General features: G+C 41.1%; 1 protein-coding gene across 1 annotated transcript in view; it reads right to left on the bottom strand.

The window, feature by feature from the left end:
- Positions 1-3,047: 3,047 nt before the first annotated feature.
- Positions 3,048-26,499, bottom strand: part of CEP192 (centrosomal protein 192) — a 192,224-nt gene continuing 168,772 nt past the window's right edge. Inside the window, exons 41-47 of the mRNA XM_084619054.1 lie at positions 25,519-25,598; positions 24,775-24,870; positions 21,540-21,659; positions 14,479-14,600; positions 12,585-12,708; positions 11,922-11,980; positions 3,048-3,427 (exon numbers count right to left, since the gene is read on the bottom strand). Coding sequence (XP_084475180.1) covers positions 3,289-3,427; positions 11,922-11,980; positions 12,585-12,708; positions 14,479-14,600; positions 21,540-21,659; positions 24,775-24,870; positions 25,519-25,598 — 740 coding nt within the window. The 3' untranslated portion in view covers positions 3,048-3,288. The remainder of the gene's footprint in view (positions 3,428-11,921; positions 11,981-12,584; positions 12,709-14,478; positions 14,601-21,539; positions 21,660-24,774; positions 24,871-25,518; positions 25,599-26,499) is intronic.

Genomic DNA, 26,499 nt, shown 5'->3' with positions numbered 1-26,499 from the left:
CAGGATCCCACAGAGCTGGTTCCTGAAACTCGGCACTGGGCTTTGTACCAAAGTCCAGATTGGGTGCTGCCCAATGAGACAGAGGTGCCTTTCTCTCAGAAGCCAACTAATAGGAGCATCTAAAATGGGGCCCCGGAATTGGGGGAAACCCTCACTGGTTCCAAAAGGGCCATTGCATTGGCATAGGCCAGTGACCATTACGCCAAGCACTCAATGCCATTCCTGTGCCTGGGTCCACGGCTGGATAGGGATGACTGGAGGAGTAGCAGGGTCAACTCCTCAGATGACAGAGTACAACCCAACCTCCAATTCAGATGAGGAGGCCTCTCTCCGTTGACCATGGAGGCATGCTTCCCACCAGTGCCAGAGACTGGTGCTGAGGTGGGAAGCTTGTGGCATGGGCAGTTTCCCCTTCAATGGTACCGTGGAGCCTGAAACCAAACGGTAACAGGGGGCCACGTGCTCCCTCCTGCCTGCTGGCACTAATGTCACCGCCTTCTGTACTGCCAATGATCGACAGCAAAAGCAGATCTCCAGCAGCAGCAAACACCTCTTACGTGGATGGCCCCGCAATATCACTGGTACCATGTTGTCCCTCACGGGCCAACAGCTCGTCTGGTACTGGATTCAACAGTGCCTGTGTACGGGCCACAGTCAACGGTGCTGATTGCTGCGATGTCGAGACAGAGGAGTGGCCTGACTTAGGTCACACCCTACTCTGCTCCCCATTCCTGGCTCTTTTTGGCATTCGGGGAACATCCCCTCTTGGGCAACTGCTTCTTGTGCTGCTTCCTTGGCACTGGGGATGGCAAACAGTGCCAGAATTCTCATACAATAGGAGACATGCTCCTTACCAATGCAGAGGTACTCAGTGTAGAGTCCGACCAGCTCAGCTCAGAGGAAGGTCACAGTGCCGCCTCCATAAGCAAAAACTTTAGCTTGGCCTCCCGGTCCTCCTTCATATGTGGCTTAAAATCCCTGCAAATCTGGCAGTGGTCCCTTACGTAAGCCTCATCCAAACACTTCAGGAAGCTGCAGTGTGGGTCACTCAGAAGCATGGCCTTGTTGAAGGAGGTACAGGAATGGAAGCCTGGTGACCAAAGCATGCCTCAGCACTGGAGGCAGACAAAACTCTGTTAATTAACAGAGAGATATATAAACTATACTGACTGAAAGAACTAAAAATCTATTTAGAACTACTAACTATAACAATGGAGAAAAACAAAGACCATTGAGAAGCTTGCCGTAGCAAGGGAACAGTTCCAGCGACTCTCACGGGCAGTAAGAAAAAAACTGATGGTTGTGGGGTGGGCTGGGCTAGGCTTTTATACTGGTACTATGAATGCACAGCACTAGATGGCATTCGAGCAGCCTTGACGAGTACCGATGAGGGAAAAATTTCCAGCGACTGTGTTTGGGGCAAGCACACACCTATAGTGGAACGAACACTTCAAGCAAGTACTTGAAGAACAGAATCATTTTGATAAGTCTTACAAATATGGTTGCAGCATTGTATTCTGAATCCCTCAAGCACATTTCCCATGATGCCCATCACAGTTGCTTGGAGAAGGGGCTTTTGGGAGATATCCCAATATAAGGCACTGTATTATAAAATGGAGTTAGGACCCCCAGCTCAACTAATGCAGCTGCAGTGCTTATGGGAAGTAACTTTTGTAGATGGAATCTGTTCAGCCAGACTGGATCTCAACGTCCCATCCAAGGGTTGCAATCAAAACATTTAAGACTGCTTGCAAAACTCAGGACTGCTGTTGAGTCCAGCCACCAGCTCTAAAAGGTCAAAGCCAACATTCTGTTGCCGTATTTCTTCAGGCATAGGGACCTACAAGACAAAAGAGTGAGTTGTCCTCGCACCCCAAAGCTGTGGCTACAATAGTGTTTTTCCATAAATAAAAGCTTCCTACCACTGAAGATCAACCAGAGGGACTGCTTATATAAACAGGGCTCCAAAGGCCTACTGGCATTTTAAGTACTGTTGTTCCACCCTATTAAGTTACCAGTAGCCACCATGTCATCTTAAAACTCCTATGGGCAGAGCTGAATTAGTTGTAGCAGTGGTGGGAAATTCTATGAGGAAAAAAGTTGTAAACAAAGCCTTTAAGAGGTAATTAGTCAGCTCAAGGTTGAGGCACAGCTGAAGGGCAGCATGAAGAAACTTGAACACATTACTGCATATGCCATGCTATTTCTGTGGCTAGAGAACTTCATTCTATAGGGTGCCAATTTAGCATCAATAGCAAAACCAAATTGCACCGAAGCAGCAAGGTATTATTTATTCGTAAATATTTTAGCCAGACCCTTATAAAACATGTATACAGATTGTTTTGATGTACTGTTATGTAAGTGTTCTAAGCAACTGAAATATTACATTGCTGTACAGTGACTCACCACCAGGTCAGGAAAAAATAATCTAGCCTTCATAACAAATAATTTGTTTTGGTTTTCCCTCCAGATTTTATAGTACAGCTCCCAAAAGGATAGTACATCAAAACCTTTGACAGATTTATATTCCTGAGTTTGAGTGCCATGTAATTAATCCTGTATAGCCCAGCAGGGGTATTTAGGTTTAATAATATCTTTATGATGCTTAAGGGAACTGCATACCTGGGATATAATTGTACTAGAGCTGTTAAGGGGCACTGTACTAGATATCTTCAGAGGTTTTTTTTCATATTCCAAATTTTTAGTCCCCAATTGTTGATATTTGCTCGCCCTTAAACTGCATATAGATGGGAGTCCCCCTCAATTTGAGATTTTGTATGTTTGTGTAAGTATCTTATGAAGGAGCCAATATCAATATAAGTGAAATTGCTGTGGGATTTAATGACAATTTTGGATTTAAGCTATATAATATTTGGAAAGTACAGTGATGGGCACTCTAAAAAACTCAAGACATTAACATAATTCACGTGAAAAATAAGTTTATTAAAAAGTATGAATTACAAATTTATTTCTGAATTAACTAAATTTAAAATAATCTGTATTTAGCAAATCATAATTAATGAAAAAAATAGAACATCTTTCTCCCTTATAAAAAGGTGCAGAAATATAAGCTAGAACATGATAAATTTAAGCATACAAAGTGATTTATCCTCATTTTAGAATGTTTAACAATGAATCTTTGTTTTCACAAGCACCTCAATTTAACTTACAAAAGATTTTACATAAAAGTAGCATCATAATGTACAAAAAATTAGTAAATTAGTAAGGAAAATATTACACCAATACTTCAATAATTTAGTCTGGATTATTAATAAAGCTGCTGTCCAATTACTCTTTTGCATGAGCTTCACCAAGTAATCGAATACCAAGACTGCCATATTTGTCTATGTGCACAACCAACAGACCTTCAAATCTGCCTGCTGACTTTGGCTTGAACTGGACTGGCAGGTTGATATAATGCTGGGATCTGTAAAAAGGAGATTAGTTATTAATATCATTAATGCTACAAACCAAATCTTGCTAGGCATACAAATATTTTTCCAGTTTATTATGCTTTCTGAGAAGAGACCTGGAGATAGCCTTGAGTTATCTTTTTTAAAGTTCACACTACTGGTGTTAAGTGTTAGAAATATGAAGTTACAGCTGTCCTATCAGCCAGTCAAAATACTACAATACTTGGATAGCTACTGTTGCTGGCTTATCTGAAGAAAAACTGTTCTCTATCTCTGCTATATTATTGACAGTTTGGAAGCCTTATTAAAAAGTAATAATATTGCCTGCTTTTAGTTTAGAAAGAATTTTGCAAACAAACTTCATATGTACGTCAATTGATCACTAAAACAGAAAATTTAATTTAAAAGGCATCATGTAGAAGCAATTCACATAATTAGACATTTTGCATCATCATCAAGACCTGGTTTACTACATAACATAAGCAAAGCAATAGGGATCTTGAAAAAAAATGAGGAATCAGAACTTGAATGTAGCAGTTTGATGTAAAACTCTTAAAAGATTAAATTCACAAAGTCACCATCTAGCAGTATAGACCATTCTTTACTCTCTTGAGTTTCATCTCTATCATCTGTGCAGTTTTCTCCCCTCATACACCCCCACAGCTGTCTGTGCTCTCATCCACTTAATCCTATGTCAGTCTAAACCCATTTCTTCCTTATTCTCACCTTTCACCTACCTTCTTCTCTACCAATTCAATCTTTCCCTTTGCATGGAAGCTCTTATGCTGCTCTTGTTCAAGCTATATTTCCCCCTCTCTAGTTAGGATGCTACAGAACACTAATGATTTTAGCATCCTATTGCTGAAATATTTTGATCCCCTCTAGAGAATCTCTGTTCATCAGTTAATTGTCCTAAAAGAGTCCAAATACCCTTTCTGCCTACATCTGCCGCTACAAGTACGTTTTGGTATAACCCCAGTTTACAAACAAAACAAAAAACACTTGATTCACTGAACTGTGTGATTAGAGCATAGATCTGGGTTCTATTCCCCACCTTTGACACAGATTTATTATACAACCTTCAGCAAGTCAACCTTTGTGCTTCAGTTTACCGATCCAGGTGAAGATACTTCATCAGCATTTGTAAAATGCTTTTAGATCTACAGATAAGAGTATTAGCACTATGTATTACTTCTCACAGCTGTGATTTAGTCTTATGTTAGCCAACCAACTACATTTACTGACAATTGAAATTGCAGCTGGAAACACTCCATACACACAAAACCTTAAAAGGCTGAAAATAAGGGGAAAGACTTGTGCATTTCTTTCCACCTTCACATTGCCTACAACACTATCAGTAACACACTACAACCCTCCATAAGGTTTTCACTTTCATCTCCAGATATCCAAAAGGAATAGATACCCCAACTTCAAACTCATGCTTTAACTCAAAAAACGTAACAGTAACACCTCATGCTTTTAAATCCATTATAAGCAGATCTGTCACATATTTCATGCATTTGCAAAGTTATTGTGCCTCAACTCTGCCAAGGTCAAGATCATGTTAAGGTTTTTTTTGTTAGAGTGCAAGTTTGATGAAATTCAGGTATACTACTACTGCACCATAATGAATGCAAGCATCCTTAAGGTCCTGCACACACAGCTTTTCTAAAGAGGTAGAATTAGTCAGATATCACTTGGAATTTATTTTGAGACTAATCAGTTGATCTCAGATCCGGGATGGGTCTCCATGCTCCTGACTCCTTTTTTGTTAGGAAACAATTGGAACAAGAAGCCCAGCTGGGCAGGAGCAGGCTAGTTAGTATAAGAAGGCTATAGGGACAGAGTCTGCAGTCATTCTCTGGGAACAGCGAGGTGAAAAGGAGGAAACCCAGAGGGGTGAATAAGCCCTGGTTTCCTACCCCCAAGGGTCAAACGAGAGAAGTTGCAGGCAAGAGAGGCTGGAAAGGAGGAAGACCAGGGAAACAGCAGTAAGGGGTGGAACTGTGCAGACCCTGGCTGCTCACTATAGGGTCCCTGGGCTGGAACCCAGTGTGTACGGAGTGCCTAGGTTCCCCCTACCAGCAGCTGGCAAAGTGGCACGAGCCCAGAGTCAGGTGCCAGAGATCTGACACAAGGTCTTGGAATTATCTATTGGACTTTTGTTTGTTGAACTTTGTTACATTGAAAGGGACAGACATAAATATCATGACCTGGCCAAAGGACAGAGTTATGGAAGAGTGACCACCGCAGCTCCAGAAGGACTATCAGCAGGGGGTGCCAGAGGGAAAGACAGCTGCTATGCCACACCTGGCCACCAGGAGGTACACCTGTGAACCCCTTTACATTGAGGAATAATGTTCTAGATGGCAGGGTATAGTGACACTCTGCTCAGAATACCAAGAGTATTCAGAATACCAAGAATACTCAGAATACCAAGAGTGATAACTATGCAATGTTGTTGTAATTGTGATAACTGATACAGACACTTTTCACAGTAAGCAACACTGGAACACAAAAATAAAGGATTAAACTAGTTCATGAGCATAAGTTGGTTTCTCCTATTAAATGTGTGTCTACTGCCCAGCAAACCATCATACTCCATACCTCTAGGAATAAAATTTAAATACAACGGTCAAATGTGAAAATCATGGACAATTAAAAGATCCTTGTTATTTTACACTTGAGAATTATCTAACCAATAAAAGGAGGCAAGTTAATGCTTTACTATGCTATCCAAATGTTTAACAAGATGACCTCAAGGGGATCTTCAAAATATTCATTTTGCAGCATAGATCTAAGATATTTGTGAGCCCCGTCTTGAAATTTCTTCTTATGAATTTAATTTCTGGTCAGAGGTTCTTCATTCCTTTCCTCATCAGTTCTTACATCCTCTATTAGCCAAATGAATACCCTACAGTCAATTAAAAAAATTCGTGCTCTGCCTTGTTTGGGTGAAAAGAATAAAAATTGCCTCTCTTCTCATTGCAGTTTTATACCAAGATTTTGCATTTGGATGACATTGGTAGCTAACTTAAATTAGACTGAGTGTAGTAAAGATCAGTACAGCTGAACTTTTTCTATGTGCACACACATGGCCAGTTGAAGAAAACCAAGCTCACAACTGCACCCGGAAAAATCAAACACTGGTACGTTAAACAAAACCCTGAAATTTTGTTGCCATATTTAACATTTGAAAGACTGTTCACATAGGATACACTGTTGCTTCTACAAATTGTTCTTTAAAAAAAATCATATCACTACAATGTATGATTGTTTCACAGTGTGACACTTCTTGGTCTGAAGAGTAGATCTAAGAACACATTCTATTATATTTTCTTAATCAAGCCTTACAGTCCCATTTTCAGCAAATGCAGTTTGCTATGCAATTACCATTTAACATTAATTGGATATGGTACTGGGAAGTAATCTAATTTAACTGACTAGCTTCCATACAGAAGCACTTAAAACATATAAGCCAACTCTAAATAAAATATTAACTTTGCTTTCTATTAAAAAAAGGTTTATGGGACAATTAAGGATTTTCCTACAAGTATTTTTTTTTTAAAAAGGGCATCCATACTCTGGTCTACACTACAGGATTAGGTCAAATTTAGCTGCATTAGGTCGATTTTATAATGGATGCATCTACACAAGCAACCCCATTCCGTCGACCTAAAGGGCTCTTAAGATCGACTTCTGTACTCCCTCCGGCGAGGAGAGTAGTGCTAAAATCTACCTTGCTGGGTGAAATTTGGGGTAGTGCGGATGCAAATCAACGTTATTGGCCTCCAGGAGCTATCCCAGAGTGCTCCAATGTGACCGCTCTGGACAACACTTTCAACTCCGATGCACTAGCCAGGTACACAGGAAAAGCCCTGGGACCTTTTGAATTTCATTTCCTGTTTGGTCAGCGTGGCAAGCTCAGCAGCACAGGTGACCATGCAGTCCCCCCAGAATTACAAACAAGCTCCAGCATGGAGCTAACAGGAGACACTGGATCTGATTGCTGTATGGGGAGAAGAATTTGTGCAGGCCGAACTCCGATCAAAAAGAAGAAATGTTAATATTATATATACATATGCCAAAATTGCACAGGGCATGATGGACAGAGGCTACAACAGGGACACACGCGCAGGCAAGCCTACCAAAAGACAAAGGAGGCAAACGGTCGCTCTGGGTCAGAGCCCCATACATGCTGCTTCTATGATCAGCTGCATGGCATTCTGGGGGGGAACCTTACCACTGCCCCACCACTGTCCATGGACACCTGCAAGGGGGGGGGGGGGGAGTCTCACGTAACATGGAGGAGGATTTTGTGGATGAGGAGAAGGAGGCGGCGAATGCACAGCAGGAAAGCGGTGAATATGTTCTCCCCGGCAGCCAGGACCTTTTCATCACCCTGGAGCCAATACCCTCCCAAGGGGGGATCCCCAACCCTGAAGGTGGAAAAGGCACCTCTGGTGAGTGCACATTTGTAACTACAGTACAGGGTTTAAAAGCAATAGTGTTTAATGTTTGATTTGCCGTGAAGACTTGGGATGCATTCGCGGCCAGTACAGCTACTGGAAAAGTCTGTTAACTGGGGATGGAGTGGGGATCCTCTAGGAACATCTCCATGAAGCTCTCCTGGAAGTACTTAAAGCCTTTGCAGAAGGTTTCTGGGGAGCGCTGCCTTATTTCGTCCTCCACGGTAGGACACTTTACCATGCCAAGCCAGTAGCAGTAGTCTGGAATCATTGCAGCACAAAGCATGGCAGCAAATAGTCCTGGGTTTTGGTCGCATTCAAGCAACTTTTGGTCTTTATCTTTCTGTGTTAGTCTCAGCAGAGAGTGATATCATTCATGGTCACCTGGTTGAAATAGGGGAATTTTTGTAAGGGAACAGTAAAAGGACCCCGTTCATGCTGGGCAGTTTGCACTTGGCTAAAAGGGATCATCCCAAGGCTAAGCAGTGGGGTGAGGGGCGAAGGGATCATCCCAAACAGCCACGTGGAGAAGTGGGGGGACGTGTGTGCTGCACATCCACCCAAAAACCACAGCCCCTCCTTTTAAATGGCAAACCCAACCGGCATTGCTTGCTATGGGAAAGGACGACGCTGCAGTTTGAAAACATTCCCACATGTTATGAAGGCATTAGAAGCCAAACCCGTCTACCCTTTGGCTTACCATGGCCGCCTGGAAACCAAATTCTGTTGCCCAGCCGAGTGTGATGTGTCACAATACTGGCAGGCGCTCAATATAAAAGGCAAAATGCAACCTTGTACCTAAAGCACATGTGCTGTCTGCTGTGAATTGCTTGATTTACTGTGAAAGAGTCTCCCTTTTGTTCTCAGAAATGTATCATCTTAAATTTTACTTTCCCTTTTTATCCCCCTGCAGATGCAAATGTTTCTATGCTCCCCATATCATCTTTGTCCCTGAGGTTTTCGCAGATTAGAAGGCGAAAAAAATGCACTTGTGATGTGTTTTCTGAGCTCATGCAGTCCTCCTGCACGGATAGTGTACAGCTGAATGCATAGAGGCGGTCAGCGGCAGAGTCCAGGAAAGCATTAAGTGAGTGCGATGAGAAGAGGCAGGATGCAATGCTGAGGCTAACAGGGGAGCAAATGGACATGCTCAGGCATCTGACAGGCAACAAGAGCACAGGACTGCTGCTGCATTCATTGTACAACCACCTACCCTCCTCCCCAAGTTCCATATCCTCCTCACCCAGACACCCAAGAACGCGAGGAGGGGGAGGCTCTGGGCACCCAGCCACTCCACTCCAGAGGATGATCCAAGCAACAGAAGGCTGTCAAACAGTTTTGATTTGTAGTGTGGCTACAATAAGCAATGTGCCCTTGTCCTTCCCTCCTCCCCCACCCCACCGTACCCCACCTGGGCTACCTTATCCGTTATCTCCTTTTTTTTTTAAATTAATAAAGAATGCATGGTTTCAAAACAATAGTGACTTTATTTCCTTTGCCAGCTGTGATAGAAGGGGAGAGGGTGGTTGGCTTACAGGGAATTAAAATCAACAAAGGGGGCGGGTTTGCATCAAGGAGAAACACACACAACTGTCACACCGTAGCCTGGCCAGTCATAAAACTGGTTTTCAAAGCCTCTCTGATGTGCAGCGCACCTACCTGTGGTCTTCTAATCGCCCTGGTGTCTGGCTGTTCAAAATTGGCAGTCAGGCAATTTGCCTCAACCTCCCACCCTGCCATAAACGTCTTCCCCTTACTTTCACAGATATTATAAAGCACACAGCAAGCAGTAAATAACAATGGGAATATTGGTTGCGCGGTGGTCTAATCTAGTCAGCAAACAGCGCCAATGAGCTTTTAAATGTCCAAAGACACATTCTACCACCATTCTGCACTTGCTCAGCCTACAGTTGAACTGCTCCTTACTACTGTCCAGGCTGCCTGTGTATAGCTTCATGAGCCATGGGAGCAAGGGGTAGGCTGGGTCTCCAGGGATAACTATTGGCATTTCAACATCCCAAACAGTAATTTTCTGGTCTGGGAAGTAAGTCCCTTCTTGCAGCTACTCAAACAGCCTGGAGTTCCTGAAGATGCAAGCCCTATGCACCTTACCCGGCCATCCCACGTTGATGTCGGTGAAATGTCCCTTGTGATCCACCAGTGCTTGCAGCTCCATTGAGAAGTACCCCTTGCGGTTTATGTACTGGTTGGCAAGGTGGTCCGGTGCCAAGATAGGGATATGCGTTCTGTCTATCGCCCCACCACAGTGAGGAGAACCCACTGCAGTAAAGCCATCCACTATGACTTGCACATTTCCCAGAGTCACTCCCTTGATAGCAGATCATCAGTGATTGCATTGGCTGCTTGAATCACAGCAGTCCCCACAGTAGATTTGCCCACTCCAAATTGATTTCCGACTGACCGGTAGCAGGCAGGTGTTGCAAGCGTCCACAGGGCTATCACCAATCGCTTCTCAACTGTCAGGGCAGCTCTCATCTTGGTATTCCTGCACTTCACGGCAGGGGAAAGCTACTCAGAGTTCCAGGAAAGTGGCCTTACGCATGTGAAACTTTCACAGCCACTGGGAATCACCCCACACCTGCAAGACTATGCGGTCCCACCAGGCTGTGCTTGTTTGCCAGGCCCAGAATCAGCCCCACTGCCACCATGATGTCTCAACTGCCACCTCCCGTGCTTTCAGGAACGTCTTTGTCCATGTCCTCCTCACAATTGTCCTCGTGCTGCTGTCTCTTAGCCAGGTTCTGCACATACTGCAGTATAAAGTGCGAGATGTTTACAATGCTCGCAACAGCAGCAGTGAGCTGAGCAGTGGGTAACCCAGGAAAAAAGGCATTAAATAGTTGTCTGCAGTTGCTTTCAGGGAGGCAGGGGAGACTGATGACATGTACCCAAAACCACCCGCTACAATGTTTTTGCCCCATCAGGGATTGGGAGCTTAACCCAGAATTCCAATGGGCAGCGGAGACTGCAGGAACTGTGGGATAGCTTCCCACAGTACACCGCTTCATGAGTCGATGCTAGCCACGGTAGTGAGGATGCACTCTGCCGACTTAATGCACTTAGGGGGGACATACACCATGGACTGTATAAAATCGATTTCTAAAAATTGACTTCTATAAAATCGACCTAATTTTGTAGTGTAGACATACCCTAAGCCAGAATAAGTTCTGCAATGCTTTTGCTCAGAAACTCTTTTGCAGGGTTCTTCCAAAGAGTTATGCTGACTTATGCTGTAAATAAGAAAAACTAGAAACTCAGACAAAAAGACAATATTTGCAAATGGAAAAGCATCAAAATTGGTTGGAAAACTAAGCTTCTAGGAGGTTATTGAACAAAAGAATAAAATAAATGCAATTCATGAGTTAAAAGTTTTTCTACCACCTTTAAACACCATGTCTATATCTTTGCTTTAAGTAAGAGTGCATCTGATCCTCAGTATATTACAGCAAATACAATGAATAGCTTTCTGACAATGTACTTTATGGTGTTTCTGAGCTACTTAAGTAGATCTCTGAGGTGGTCATGGTCGTCTTTCTGAAGAGCTATTAAATCATCCTTTTTTTTGCCTACAGTTTTACCACTTCAGACTGAGCTTGTCAGATCTCATTAGCTATACAGGTTTGGTCCTGGTCACTATTTTGATAAAAGACCGCCAAGAAAAAAAACAAGGTGGTGTACAATCTGGTGTTATAGCATGGATCAGAGGACAGGATGTTGGACTAGGTGTCAGGAGACCTGGGTTTAATCAGGCTGTTCCACTGTCTCTGATGTTGCTTTATGCCTCACTTTTCTCATCTTTAAGATGGGGAGACTGGTTAAGATTTGTGCAAAAATATACATTTTAACTAGAAGGTCAAAATGTTGAAGTTACTCTAAAGTCCAAAAGTGGACTGTAAGTCTATATTTCAGCATGATATATCCTTACTAGTTATAGAGCTTTACCTAACAAAATAGCTTGGATTTATTTTGAAACCTCTAATGTTTCTGAGTAAAATTTTAGTACACACACTTAACTCACCTCAAAGAATATTTTGAGTGCTTGATGTAGAAAGGCTCTCTGGGATTTACAAACTTCAGCTGCAATTTAATATGAAACACTTTAAAAAACAACAGGCAAGCACTACTATCATAATTTTAGCACATACTTCAATACAACTCATGACTTAGATATAATTTTAAAGAAAAAGCCAAGATTTAAGAATGGAATATACCCAGGTTTATATATAATGAATAAGTTAAAAATCACACTGCAGGACTTGAGATTAAATTAGTTTTAAAAATTAGACTACAACCACAACCCTATAAAACAGCTAAAAGAGGTGATAGTTTAAGTATGCTATTAAGAAAACTCTTGATCCTTAAAACTCTTGATAATTAAGAGTCAACAAGCAAAAGAAAAACTAAAAAGTTGTAAGAAGCCTATAAAAGTGAACTTTCTTTGAATATTTAAAGATTTAGAGTATGAAGTTTGGAACCAATAGTTTCTATTAATGCACTGAGCATTAGACCATCTTAAAACAAAATTCTTAGTATCAAAGGTTAACGAAAACATCAGAAAAGAAAATGGTTAGATATTGTTCAAGCAATTAAGTGCAATTTTTAAGTGCACTTCATTTACAAAATAAAGTGCACTTTATTTACAAAATTCAAAACATTTAAAGTTAAAGTGTCAAAAACTTACCATATGAGTAATAAAAGTATTATTTCGCAAATTGACTTTTAAGGTGCTTGATTCCCCAACTCTGGTTGGTAGAAACGTATATTGATCTTCTCGGGCATACACTCCTCGAATTACTTCATTTTGCCTGTTTTTCAAACAATAGGTTTAAATCATTAAGTTCCCTATTTATATTACATGGTCTGGATGTACCGACAGTTTCCTATCAAATGGTTTGAAAAGCAGTTCCAAAATAGAAATACATTCAGAACCACTGGAAAGTCAAAGGTAATTTGTTCTTATAAGATATTGGGCTGTAAGATTCCGTCAGTTTTAAAGCAGTACTGTGCCACTCTAAGGGCTTTTTGGGCTATTATTTGGCACTTTCAGTTAATTAAGAGATTACAATTTAGAGGAGTACTGTGGTGAAGTAGTAATCAGAATAATTTACTTTATACTTTCACAGCCTTGAGTTGTGCCCATATGCTTCACTGGAGACCTAGGAGATGAACATTTCCATATGTGCACCAGGGATCAGTTCACTCCCATAAAAAGGAAGTGTTTCACATCTACATTTCAATCTTTGAAGGTTGGACGATGGCAGGGAAAAATTAGTACAGTGATCTTGGGGAAAATCATATTTTTGAGGGAAAGGCCTGTGTGAGAAATACGTCCAGGCCTAAAACCCAATTAGGGGTCAAATGCTACTTTCAACTCTGGGTAATTGACTGAGAAAAGCAGCAAAACTGCACCAAGCTCAAACCAGACATGCAGATCACAAATGGAGGGACTGCTCTGGAACAGCAAACCAAGGGCAACTGGATTCCATTGGTGAAGATTTGCACTTATCTAAATATGTGAAGGGTTTTGGAAACATCCTGGGCTCTTGTAACTAACTCCAGATGAGAATAGGAACAGAAATACTTCCAAGAGCCTGGGAAAACTAAAGAGGGAGAACACACACAGAGGGCTCATCAACATGGTGAATTAATCCAAAATAGAGGGATATAAATGGTAGCATGCACTAGAATGTTGTGCGCTAACTGGCCCGTGTGGTCCATTTCAAACAGAAGTACATTAATGTGCACTAGGGAACATTTAGTGTGTGCCAGCAGGGCCCACACGAGCCACTTAGCATGCAACACATTAGTGCCCACTATAATTTACACCCATCTAGTTAGGATTAATGCACCATGTAGACAAGCCCCAATTGGCAAAAAGGGAAAGAAACAAAGGAGAAAGCTAGACAAATATTGCGAAAACTCATCTTATTAGAAATCACTAGATAATGATGGTGCTGGCAAAGAGTGCATTAAAAGGTTTCACACTTCAAAGCGGTTCAAATTGAAGGGTTAATGTCTAGCTATTCCACCTGGAAGCAGGCGGGGCACACCCTGACTGTTTCCTAGAAGCAATGCACACATTGCTCTATCCAAGGACAAGGGCTAGATATGAACCCTGAGAACTTGATTGTTTGGACAGCAACTGTGGGAGGTTTCTTTAGCCTGGGCTCAAGGCCTGAGAACCAGGATTGTAGTAGATAGAGGATGGTAACTAAGCATATGAATCAACGTCATACATTCCTTTGTGTAGCAGTGTGTAATGCTTAGGGGGAGAAATATAATAAAAGGAGAAGGTGGAAGGCAGGGGGGGCAGAACAGCCCATCTCCGCTGACCAGCCTGTTTGCTTGCATAAAGCTGTGTTCTGTCTCATCACTGAACCGTAACATCAAATGCCTGCACCAGTTGTCCCATAGTAGCAAATCACAACCACACATATAACTAGTTTTGAACTAATGAAAATATGGCAAGTTTGCTTATGAGTGGTGAAAGGCTAAGAATCACAGAAAAGGTCTGCCACACAAGTGTTCTCAACTATTTACTTTTTTTTTTTTTTTTAAACTAAAAATATACTTACCCAGTTTTAAGCGCAGAAGCTTCAGAGCCAGCTCTTCTTCTCGGCATAACTGGAATTTCAGTTTTTATTAGGGCACATGTGGAAAGTTTTGCATTTACAGCTTCATTTTCTGTTTTAGCACCCTATTGGTAAGAAAAACCCTACAGTTAATATTTGGAATAAAGTTAAACATTAGGTGACAACATTTACATCGTTCCCAAAATATTGCTCAACCTGAATAGTGTTTTTGCTTTATTGAAAATATTAGCTCATGGTTTGTGCTGCAGTTTTACAATATTTTAGAAGAAGGGAATTTATTTATTGTTCTTTGAAATACATTGCCTCTGCGGGAATCATATTCCATGCTTGCATGCCTCTTAAACTACTTCACAGCAGTAAACTATTCCAAGATTGTCGGTAACGGATCCATTTAGACAGTAGGTTTCCCTGTGGAACGTCTCATCATGGAGTACAAATGAGATTACTTCTTAAGAAGCTTCAGCCTCTCGATGAACTATTTATCATCTTAGCCACGACATGAAATTTTACCTCTCCAGGCAAATTATGAGGGTTGCAGTAAATGAATGGATTTCTTAACATTAATTCTTTGTGAGCAACTTTCCTCATTTGCTATAAATAGGCCATGACTTTTCCCTATGGAATTCAGAAGTTGTTCCATGAAGTCCCACCCCTCAAGTCTGGCCACCAGAAAAGTTAGTGTCTTTACAGCATTGAAAGAACAGTTGGTTAATACAAAACCAAGAACCTGAAATTGTATTAACGTTAACGCAACATGTGTATGATTTGCCCTTTAGAGCAAAAATTTCCAAATATTACAAGTTATCATTCTGGTCCTGCAACAAGCCACCTGCGTGGTTAGAATGAAGAGAGAAGCTGCTAACAGAGGAGATTGTGCTAAGAATTTTCTATTCTGCTGCAGTTTCTCCCCTCATACTCTACAAATGGCAAACAGTGATCAATGAAACAAAGCAGCAGGGATGGAAAGGATAAAGCCAACATTATTACAGTAGGATAGATAGAAATATGCATTCTTACATAACGTGAGAGATTTCTAATTTGGAAAGCAAGCCATAACCATATAGCATTTTCCAGTAAGAGGTTGTCTTCATAGAGGAACAGAAACCTATTCTGCAGAGTTTGATAATGAACTGTATGAGGATCACGGCATGGTTATGAAAATTCTCTGACATAAAAATATTTCTGGCCCACAATTCCTCCTGGGACCTTGCATGTGGAGCCTAGACTCCCTCAAAGGAATGGTTTTCCGGGTGTTAAGTTCTGCATTGCTTGGCATATACCTTGTCAGCAGCTACTCTGAAGCCCAAGGACTGGGCCTGCTTCAGAAACACCCCAGGCTTCTGTCCCCGTGTGCTTGCCTGCATCTGGCAGGCTCAGCAAGGCAGGATCCAAATGTAGAGGGGCTTAGTGTGGAGGGATCCAGATGTGGGTTGAGAGGGTTCTGTGTGGGGCAATCTGGGTGCAGGCACCTCAGTGGTGGATCAGGGTGCAGGGGGAACTGGATGCACAGGGGCTTGTTGGGGGGTTCTGGGTGTAACAGTAATGGGATTCTTCAGGGGGGTCCAGGTGAAGGTGGTTGGGGCTCAGCACGGGGGGCCTGGGTGTGGAGAAATAGAGCTTGTCAGGGGGGTCCAGATGTGGAGGGCTCAATGGGTGGTCCAGATGCTGGGGGAATGGTGCTCAGTGGGTTGGGGATCCAGTTAGCTGGAGCTTGGTGGGGTGAGGATCTGAGTGCAGGTGTCTCATCAGGGTGGTCCAGGTGCAGGGGGAGTTTATCGGGGGGAAGAGGAGTGGCTCAGCAAGAGGGTCTGGATGGATGGGAGAACAGCTCCCTGTACAGGGATCCCTTCCCCTGCAGCTGAGGAGCGATGGGTACAGGAAGCGCATGGGCTGGAGGTTTGCAGAGCTTCCTGAAGCTGGAGGAGAAATCTGGGAGTGGGTCTGACCCCAGATGTTGCGCAGGGAAAGAGTAAGTCCCGTCCTCCCCAGCCCACCCAAGACTAGCAGCTGAGCCTGGTGCAGGGTAGGACCCACCAGTTGGGTCTTCCCCAGTCCCACCCCCTGCCCCACAGTAATTTACCTCTCTGCTAGCTGCCCTGGGCACCCAAAACATACTGCTGGGGAGGGTCGCATGACGGCTCTTTTGGCTTCCCTTTGCTTCCCTGTCAAAGTCATTTTTCTGCGGGGAAACAAAGAAATCTGCACGGGACAAATTCTGTGCATCCGCAGTGGTGCAGAATTCCCCCAGGAGTAATATGATAGATGCATGTACTCCATATGATCAATACATCTTCTAGAGTTCTACGACCATCTTGTTATGACAATTTTTCTAAGGATACTGAAGATAGAAAAAATGATGGTATTCATCTCCTGGGAAGATTAAAAAGATGCATACACCTTTGGCAGAAGTGTTTCTCAAGATGTGAGGACAAAATTGTCCTCATAGAAGCAGAACTGACTTCTGTTAATATAGTTGCTCATCAGTCTTTCAGAAGTAACTACCAGAAAAGCAGGACGTGACTGACAAATACAAAAAGAATTATGTGCAGTCATTTTGAAATGTGCCACAAGGGCACTGGTAAATATCATTGCAAGGAGGTAGGATTCACCACAGGTTTGTCTAATCCAGGCATTCTGCTAAATCTTGGGGATAGTCAGTCCAAGGAATCTGATGTATCTGCATAACAAGTGACACTAGAGACTGGTAACTATTTTTTTGGGGTACTTAGTGATAAGACTGTCCCTCCAAACCATCCTAGAGAAACTCTAGTGTAGCTGAAATCACTAATCTTTGGGATTTTTATTTACCATCCAATCAGAAATGAAAGCCAAAAAACCTGACCAAATGAACCAAGGCACTGTCCCTGCCCCACAGAGCTTACTTCTGATGGGTCTAAAAAGTAATTGGTCAATTGACTGGTAAACTATTTTAAAGCACTAATTTATTAGGACAAGAGTAGTAATAAAATAATAATAATAATAATAATAAAAAGAGACTTTATAGTCCCCAATAGCCTTAAATACTTATGGCTAGTTACAAAAAAAACATTACTTAACTGAGTTATTTTTTCTCAAAAATGCAAAACATTGAAATGTAGTTTTAAAAAATGAAAAGTACATTACTTTTTTAGCAATGTTAGGGTAACATTTAACTGTGAATATTATTCAAGACTGAACAGTTACTAAAGAAAAGAAAAATGAAATTACACGAACACATGGCAATTCTAAAAAGAAAAAAAATATTTTTAATGCACTTATGCTAGGTAGGCAGCAGGCATCTAAATGGCTGTACATCTTTTCTCTTTGTGTTGGGGGAGAAGGTTTAAATATCTGAATTCTCATCTCCTTTCTCCACTCCATTGTGATTTCTGTATGTTTGCCTACTCAGTTTAAGTTGTAAGGTGTTTGGGGCAAGGACCATGTCTTTTAATTTCTAAAACCATAATGTACATTTATGGCCTGGCATCTAAATAAAGGTATATATATAATGTTTGTTCTAGAACAGTGGTTCCCAAACTTGTTCCGCCGCTTGTGCAGGGAAAGCCCCTGGCGGGCTGGCTGGTTTGTTTACCTGCCGCGTCCGCAGGTTTGGCCGATCGCGGCTCCCACTGGCCACGGTTCGCTGCTCCAGGCCAATGAGAGCTGCTGGAAGCGGCGCTGGCTCTGATTGGGATGTTGTCCAAGAATGGGTATACATTTGGGTAGGTTTACATTTATATATGTTTTTTCAACGTTTTTGAAGTGCTGATATCTGAACTGAACACTATTTCCGTAATGGTCCCACTAATGCCCTATGCAGAGATGTACTCTGTACTTCCACCTTTTATTCCCCCCTTCATATATCCAAGGATCGCTTTAGCCCTCTTGGTCATTGCACTGTGCTGTGAACTCACATTTAGCTGTGTATCTACCATAACCCCTAAGCCCTTTTCAGAGTCACTGTATTTCAGGATACAGTCCTCATCTTAAAAGTGACCTGTGTTCTATTTTCCTAGATATGATCTTGCATTTGCCTTCTCTTCCTAATTAAAAAGACATCTGCTAGAAAAGGAAGATCTTCAATAGCTGAAGCAGAAATTGTGTTGACCGTGGTGCAAACAGATGTACGGCTAATGACCCTATTTGATTAAACAGCCATTCTACTTTAAGCTCTTTCATAGATCTTTTCAAAGTGGTCTTGACACACCTCATGTTTTCTGCTAAGAATGTTCTTTCCGAGCGAGGTGGAGAGTTAATGGAAAGATCTGGTTGTGAATACACTATTTCCCAGAGGCAGATTGCTTTGAAAACTGAGGGGAACAAGCCCCACCTTACTGCTTTATAAGCAGTAATAATACATGGCTGCTATGTTGCTCATAAAGGCTAACAGCTTTATTGACCACTAATAACGTTCTGAGAGTTGAAGGAATTGCTCAAGGCTCTAGATCACTTTTATGGAATTTGGCTTTTCTTGATTTCTACAAGCTTTGAACTAGATGTGTTTATTTTTCTGTAATGGCATCTTTATATCACAGAAGTTTGGGGGCAGGGGCACCTTATAAAGGAATTCTTCAAATGATGGATGGAATCAGCCATTGCATCAATGTTTCCCAAACTACTTGGGGAAGAGCTAGTATATTTAGAATGAACAACTGGACAATAACTGCTTACCAGTGACACTGTGCTTGTCTTATGCCTAGCACAAGAAACAGTGGTACGTATATACACCATCACGGTATTCTAAAACAATTCTTAACTGGATTTTCTTGGTGATGTATGACAATCATGATATAAATTTGTAAATGCAGATTTATCTTGAAGAAAAGCTGAACTACCCTTTGAGCCTAAAGTTACACCCTACTAAAGTCAGCTCATATAGCCTGAAAAATGAAGTTTAATTTGTCCACTTGAGAGACAGATATTTCAGAAGGGAATAGAAAACATGAAAGATCCTAATGAACAAATTAGGGGCCTTTATGAACAAATGTACCAAGTACAGATACTAGCCCCAGACAATGAACACTGGCTGTGGTAGCTGCACAGTAGTTAAAATCCATGAGATCCAGTTAAATTACGCATCAAGTCCTTGCATTGATAAAGGTACACGCCCAACTTGTTTCTACACTCACACGATTTCCTTTTGGAGATATGGATGTAGGATATCTTGAAGGTTGAGAGCTCTGAATCAGTCCATGAGTACTTCAGGGAAAAGTCTATGGCACTTAATTATTTATGGTGACTGAGTCTGAATATCTTTTCAGCACAAAGCAGTATTAGGCTGAACTGCATTTCTCTGGAATTAATGGGTCCACCTTTTAACATAAGCTAGGGGAAATCCAGATTGCTGACTTGGTTTGCATTGCCATAACTTTTTCTAGGAAAGGTATCTTAGCACTGAAGCAGTCCTGTCCCTTAAAAGGAAGGTCCCAAAACTTTGTTTACATGTCCTAGAAAAGGTCCAAAGCATAGAACCTTTTAAGTACAACAGCCAATGCTACATATTTTTTTTATATATACAAGGCACGTTTTAAAGTATCAAGCTGTTCTCTGGCTACACCCTTCTCCTTTGCAACTGAACCCACAGGTAGGATCCTCCACCCTACCCAAAGTCCAATTGGATGCAGTAGAATGAGCTCAAACTGGGGGATGGACAGGCCATAAGAATGCTGTTTGCAGCTTCCCGATCTCACACTGCCCGAATCCCGGCATATTCGAATTGAGCAATAGCTCTAACTTACACCTTACACTACCAGAGAATTGAGTCTATTGCTCAGAGAAATATTCGGTTCCAGAAAGAAACTGAGCTGATGATTCTCCGTTTTCTCACAGAAGAACAAAGCAGCCTCCAATATAAAAGGCTTGCCCTGTAGTTGGAGTCAGATAGGTGACCCTCAGATCCAGACGCTATTGGTTCAGAGAAATGATTAAATCTCTATACATACAGTTGAATCTAAAGCTTATGGTCACAGACTGTACATCTCTTAAATCCTGACCCTCTCCATACCATTCATACTGGAAACAGATCAAAGAGGTCTAAAATTTAAATAATTTAAATACATTTTTTTCACCAAGTTAAATTAAGTAAACCAAATGTGTCAAAAAAATGCTGACAGATGAACTAGTCCATGACTCACTTCATGGGCAAGTGGATAAGAACTTAAATTTGACGGAAGGATTGGACCTTTATGTAAATCAGAGTTAGAATATTTGGATCCACGGGTCAACTGGCAAGTGCCCCTAAATATTTTACTGCTTTGTTATGTTTCCAAGGCTAACAAGAACAGAGCACCAATGCTAGAGTGGGATTAACAGAAAATTATGAAACATCAAATTATGTTTATGATCTGACCATGCGATGCATTTAGCACATACCCCTACTTTTCTTCCACAGCTATAATACTGTAGTTGGAAAATTTAAGAATCTGTGTTGTCATTTTGCTTAATGTTATGGGGATTATCACAGACAACAAAGTATGCATGCACAAAAGGTGGCGCGTACTGGGGTGTGAATGTATAGCGCACTAGCCTGCCACACATTTTCCTGATCTTAGAATCTTTAAATATTAACCATAATATTGAATTAATGCAATTTTTTACGCGTATCATTACTTTTTTTTTTTTTTTTTTTTAAGACAATCTTATTTTGCAGGAGTTATGACTGATTTAATACAAGTCCATGGATTTAAAGCCCCACAAAAGAGGTAAATCTGTCACTAAACAGGTAGTTACCAGAAGGGATAAGTATTTCATAATTCCCTTCAAAACAGTAAATGCAAAATAAGATGCTAGAGTAAGGGTAAGGTAACATTTTGGTTATATAAACCTTCAAATTGCTATGTTGATCAAGAAGTGTGTAATATCTTTTTAAAATAATGATTATGAAAAATAGAATTGAGACTACCTGCAATTAAAGATTTACTCTAAAATTTAATTATGTGCTTAATAATATGTTTTGGACAAATAGCACAGTCTTGAAGTGTGATATATATGTATATATTTTATCCCACTTTAGCAAGTGATGTGGACAAATACTGAACATTAGCTTATGGTGTTCAGATACTTACCACTCCAGAAAGTTGAAATCTTAGTTTATGTTTCATGTGAGGTTCTGCAAGTGGGTGACACTCAAGGTCCCAAAATTGAGCATAGTCTCCTCTATCCCTAGGTAAAAAGATGATAGCAACCTACCAGGGTAGGGTAAAGTGTTAGTGAAAGTTTACTTAGATGTTTATATACCACTACAACCTTGTCTACATGAAAAAATTGCAGTATTTTGTACTGGTTTAACTATATCAGTTTAAATTCACAAACTAAGTGTGACACACTGTACCTCAAAGCAGCACCCTGGAACTTCCATTCTTACCGTCATCATGTAATGATATGTTTCCAACGAAGTATGCCTTGTATCATTTTAAAAGTCTTGATCTGTTGAAGATTATTATCCTGTTGGATTGTATGTCCTATCACTGTATGTGAAATTATGAAGTCTTGCTATGTGTGTGTGACTGAAATATGTTTTGAGGTTGGGAACACCCACAACTAGCCTTTCACGTACAACAATGGAGTAGCCAGACAGCAGTTAATGGCTCATCAACACCCATCAAGGAAACAATCCACTATCTCAGAGAGAACACAGACAATGGAGACTGCTTGACCAATGAGGGCAGACTACCCACCTCACAGCAAAGATCTTTCCAGCAAGCTGGAAGAAACTATAAAAAGAGGGAAAGTGACATCATCACTTAGAGTCACTCCCTGCCACAACTCAAAACCTGGAAACACATCTGGAGGACAAAGACTTGGAACTGGCAGAGGGTGGTCCCAGGCTGAGAGAATCGCAGTCTGTGTATTGAGGATCTGTGACCTGTTTGTACCATCTGCCAAGGTGAGACATTTATTGATTCAAATCCTGTATAGTTTATAGAATTTAAACTGTGAATTTATTTTTGTTCCTTAAGTTACAAGCTCTGATCTCTATGCCTGCTACTTATAATCACTTAAAATCTAGCTTTCTGTAGTTAATCTGTTTTATATTTTACCTAAAACAGTGTGTTTTGGTTGAAGTACTTGGGAAATCTCAGCTCAGTTTACAAAGGCTACTGTGTGTCCTCACCACATCAAGGGAAGGGCAGAGTGGGTAATGAATTTGAACTGGCCAGGCTTCTGACCAGTGCAAGATGGTATAGTACTGGGGAGCTGGAGAAAATTGGCTGGAGCTATTGATGGTTCATGTAAGGCTGGGAAAGCATTCATGTAACTCAGTTGGGTAGTGTCCCTACCCGTGGACATCTGTGCGTAAGTGCAGTACCTATCAGAGATTTGCGGCTTGCCACAGCATCACAGTGTGAGAAGGATACCCCAGGTTGGTGGGACAGAGGGCTCAGCAGTCCAGGTTGCACCCAGGGACCCTGTCACACCAAGTTACACTGGCTCAGCTTCCCTAAATTCCAAACTTGCTTGTGAGTGAATGTGCTACACTTGTTAGAGGTAATTTAAATCTGCATTACAATGAATTGGGTACGAGTCAACTTCATTTGAACAGCCTTAGACCTTGTCTACATGAGAAAGGGCTAGTCTCTGTGGAAGAGTGCATCAGTTTAACTAAAGCATTAATTTAAAACAGACTTAGTTAACCTGGTGCAAACCCCTGTATGAGTACTCGTAGTCTAAGGACTTGTGTACACAGCAAACTGGGGTATGAAGGTAAAATGCACTAGCCTGCAAATACTAACGGACTGCATAGACTCAGCTACTGAGAACTAGAAGTTCCTAGTGCACTGTAAGTGTAACTTGTTTTAGTTTAGCTTAAGTCAAACAAGTTAAAGCTGAACCAAAATAAGACACTTAAACTGTAAACAACTGTGTAGACATTCATTTTGGTTTAACTAAATCGGTGGAAGTTTGTGTGAAGACAAGGTCAAAAGTGAACTAGTTTGACAATCATTTTAACACGAATTTGTTAAACTGGTGCACAAGTCAATTTAACTTAAGTAAAACCAAAATAAGTCTGGTTTTAACTGAAGCAAGCATCCACACAGTCTTCTGCATGAGTTTTATGAAGTCTATTTAAAATGAAGCTCAGGCTGAACTGGTGAAACTTCTGCATTTAGAATGGTATTCCCCTGAAATGTTAGCTTTCAGTGCTAGCAGACTAGCAATAAGCTTTCCAGCAGTACAAAGCATATATTCTTTTAAGTTCACCACATACATTTGCAATAGCTTCTATCATCGGGAAGCCTGAAAGCATTCTTTCTTTGAAGCGTTCTCAACCTTTTTCTTTCTGAGGCCACCACAATATGCTATAAAAACTCCATGGCCCAGCTGTGCCACAACTGTTTTTCTGCATAGAAAAGCTAGGATTGGTGTTAGGGGGTAGTAAGCAGGGCAACTGCTCAGTGCCCCATTCCACACAGGGGCGAAGTTAAATTGCTCAGGCTTCAACTTTAGCCCCGGGTGGTGGCTTGGGGCCCCGGGTTGTAGTCCTGCGCAACGGGGCCCCATGCACGGCAGACCCCCTGCAACCTGCTCACAGCCCCCCGAGGGGGTCCCGGACCCCTGGTTGAAAACCACTGCTCTATTCCATTATATTAACAGTTGCAACACTTAAAGATCAAAATAATTTTTAGCATAGGCTTTATAAAACTGCATCACTGCACACATGTTATTCAAAAAGCTCCACAAACTACAACTGATGAGTAGGTCTAAAGCTAAAAAAAAAAATTTACAAATATTCAGTGATTCCTTATACATGAGCTTTCGTGAGCTACAGCTCACTTCATCCGATGAAGTGAGCTGTAGCTCACGAAAGCTCATGCTCAAATAAATTGGTTAGTCTCTAAGGTGCCACAAGTACTCCTTTTCTTTTTGCGAATACAGACCAACACGGCTGTTACTCTGAAACCTGTCCTTATACATGTTTCATCTTCAAAAAGTGTTAAAAAAATTTGCTCTCCTAAGAAAATAGCTTCATAGATGCAAAATATAATGTATGTATTGTAGGGATTTTTCTAGTATTGTCAATTGAGTTTACATGAAGAGACATATTGATGAGCGGATGCTAATGACCTTTCTCATACATCTGAAAATGAAGTACATCTGGCCCTATTTTGGATGGCCAGTGTTTTATCATTACCATTTAAATAGATGTTTAGATCAGTTTAAACTATTTCCAAATTTGAAGAAGTCCAGCTGAAAAGAGGTTATATTTCATAGAGTGCGTATGCTTCATGTAAGTAGTTACATTACAGTTAAGACAGCATTCATCTGCTTAAATTCATCGTAACACTAAAAAAAGCTTACTTTTTCTTTTCCGTGAGCTCCAAGTGTACCAGACACACGGGAACATCTGAAAGCTGTGTAGGTAGCCCTGTAAACATCTCCACTTTCATCTACGCCCTACAAATGGGTAATTAAGTTTTCATAAATCAAATATAATAATCTGCTTCATAAAAAGTGTTCTAGAAGCATCCAAGCAAATGAAGAACATTCTATAAATATTTACAAAACTATCATGGTCTAATGACTTATAATAGAAAAAGTGGTACATTAGCTAGAAGTAGGGGTTCTCAAGTATTTTCATAGTGTGGGTCACATCTAAGATTGCCTCATGGACCACCTTCTCTCCAGTTCATGATTGCATGGGTCTAGCCCCCACGCACTGGCAATCAAATGTTATCCCTCACATCCACAGCAATTGACCATAGAAAATATTAGGAAAATAACATGTTTGATTTCTTAATGCAATCTAGCTGCGGGAGACTATGAGAGTCAACATCATGTGACCATCCAGCTCTCTACAAATCCAGTAGTGTCTCATGGACAACTTCTTGTCCACACACAGAGTTTGGGGACCACTGAACTAGAGAAGAACAGCAATGAATAAGTCATCTAGCTACCCAAGTAAAATTTTTCCTAACACAGAGATTTTTTAAGCTAGGAGAAATATTATCTGAAGAGTAAGTTAATAGGTATCACCTCCTTTAAAAATGCGCCTGTTGAAAATCTCACACACACACACTATTTCCAATACAAATGTTTACTCACCTTGACATATGGTGGGGCAAAAGATGATAAGTGCCACTTCACATCTTCATTCCCATGATTTTCAATCTCTAGGTAGTTTTCTAAAAGAAAAGCCTCAGATTAGTAAATATGAAGTGAGAAATTTAGTATATGTGTTTTATAACTCTTTTTGAGTCTTTATATCTTTAAATAAAGAGTGAAGAAGAGTAAATATTTGTGTTGTTGACAAGAGTAGTAACAACTCATGAACTATCTTCATATCTCAGTGCCAAATAACGTGCTTTGCTCGATTCCACTTTGTACATTTTATCAACCTCTATTACAAAATTCTTGGGGGTTGAACAGCCTGCTGTGTTTAACCTGGAATGTGGATTTAAGCCTATTATTCTTCATCATCTAATGAAGGATCATATGGACACATCTACAAGACCTAAAGCCTCAAACTAAATTTGTCCTTGACATCCCTAGCGTTTCTCAATTGAATCTGAATGGCACAAGCTACCCTCTCATGGTAAATTAATGAGCTCCATCTTCAGAGTATAAATCATTGGCAAGGGACAACTCAAGCATCTAGCTCATCAGATGAAGAAGATCTGGCATCTACAGACTTTGCACCTTGGCTGATGCAAGACTTGGCTGATGCTAGGTAAGTCAGTGGCTAGTTTGTGCTAGAAAACCTGTAGCTATAGACAGAACTCAGCATGGTGAATGGCAGCTAGGTTTACCAGCTCACCAAGATGTAGACAATCCAAACTCAGTGCACTGAGACCTGGGCAGATGTCTCCACATATTACTGGATACGCTGATCCAAAAAACCCACAAGTAGAGAAGCACTTCTGACCCCTTCCCAAACAATGGCATTTGACTGTCCAAGGTACGACACCGCCATAGTTGGTGATAAATACTACAAACTCATTCTCTATATCTTCGTCAGGTCTGACCCTACCATTTTCTCCTGGACATCTGATGCCTTTTCTAGTAAATCCAGACCATGGGAAAAAC

The sequence above is a fragment of the Lepidochelys olivacea genome (assembly GCF_965140295.1).
Source record: "Lepidochelys olivacea isolate rLepOli2 genome assembly, chromosome: 2".
Taxonomy (NCBI): Eukaryota; Metazoa; Chordata; order Testudines; family Cheloniidae; genus Lepidochelys; species Lepidochelys olivacea.
The sequence above is the reverse complement of the archived record's forward strand: the minus strand, read 5'-3'. Positions and strand labels throughout refer to the sequence as shown.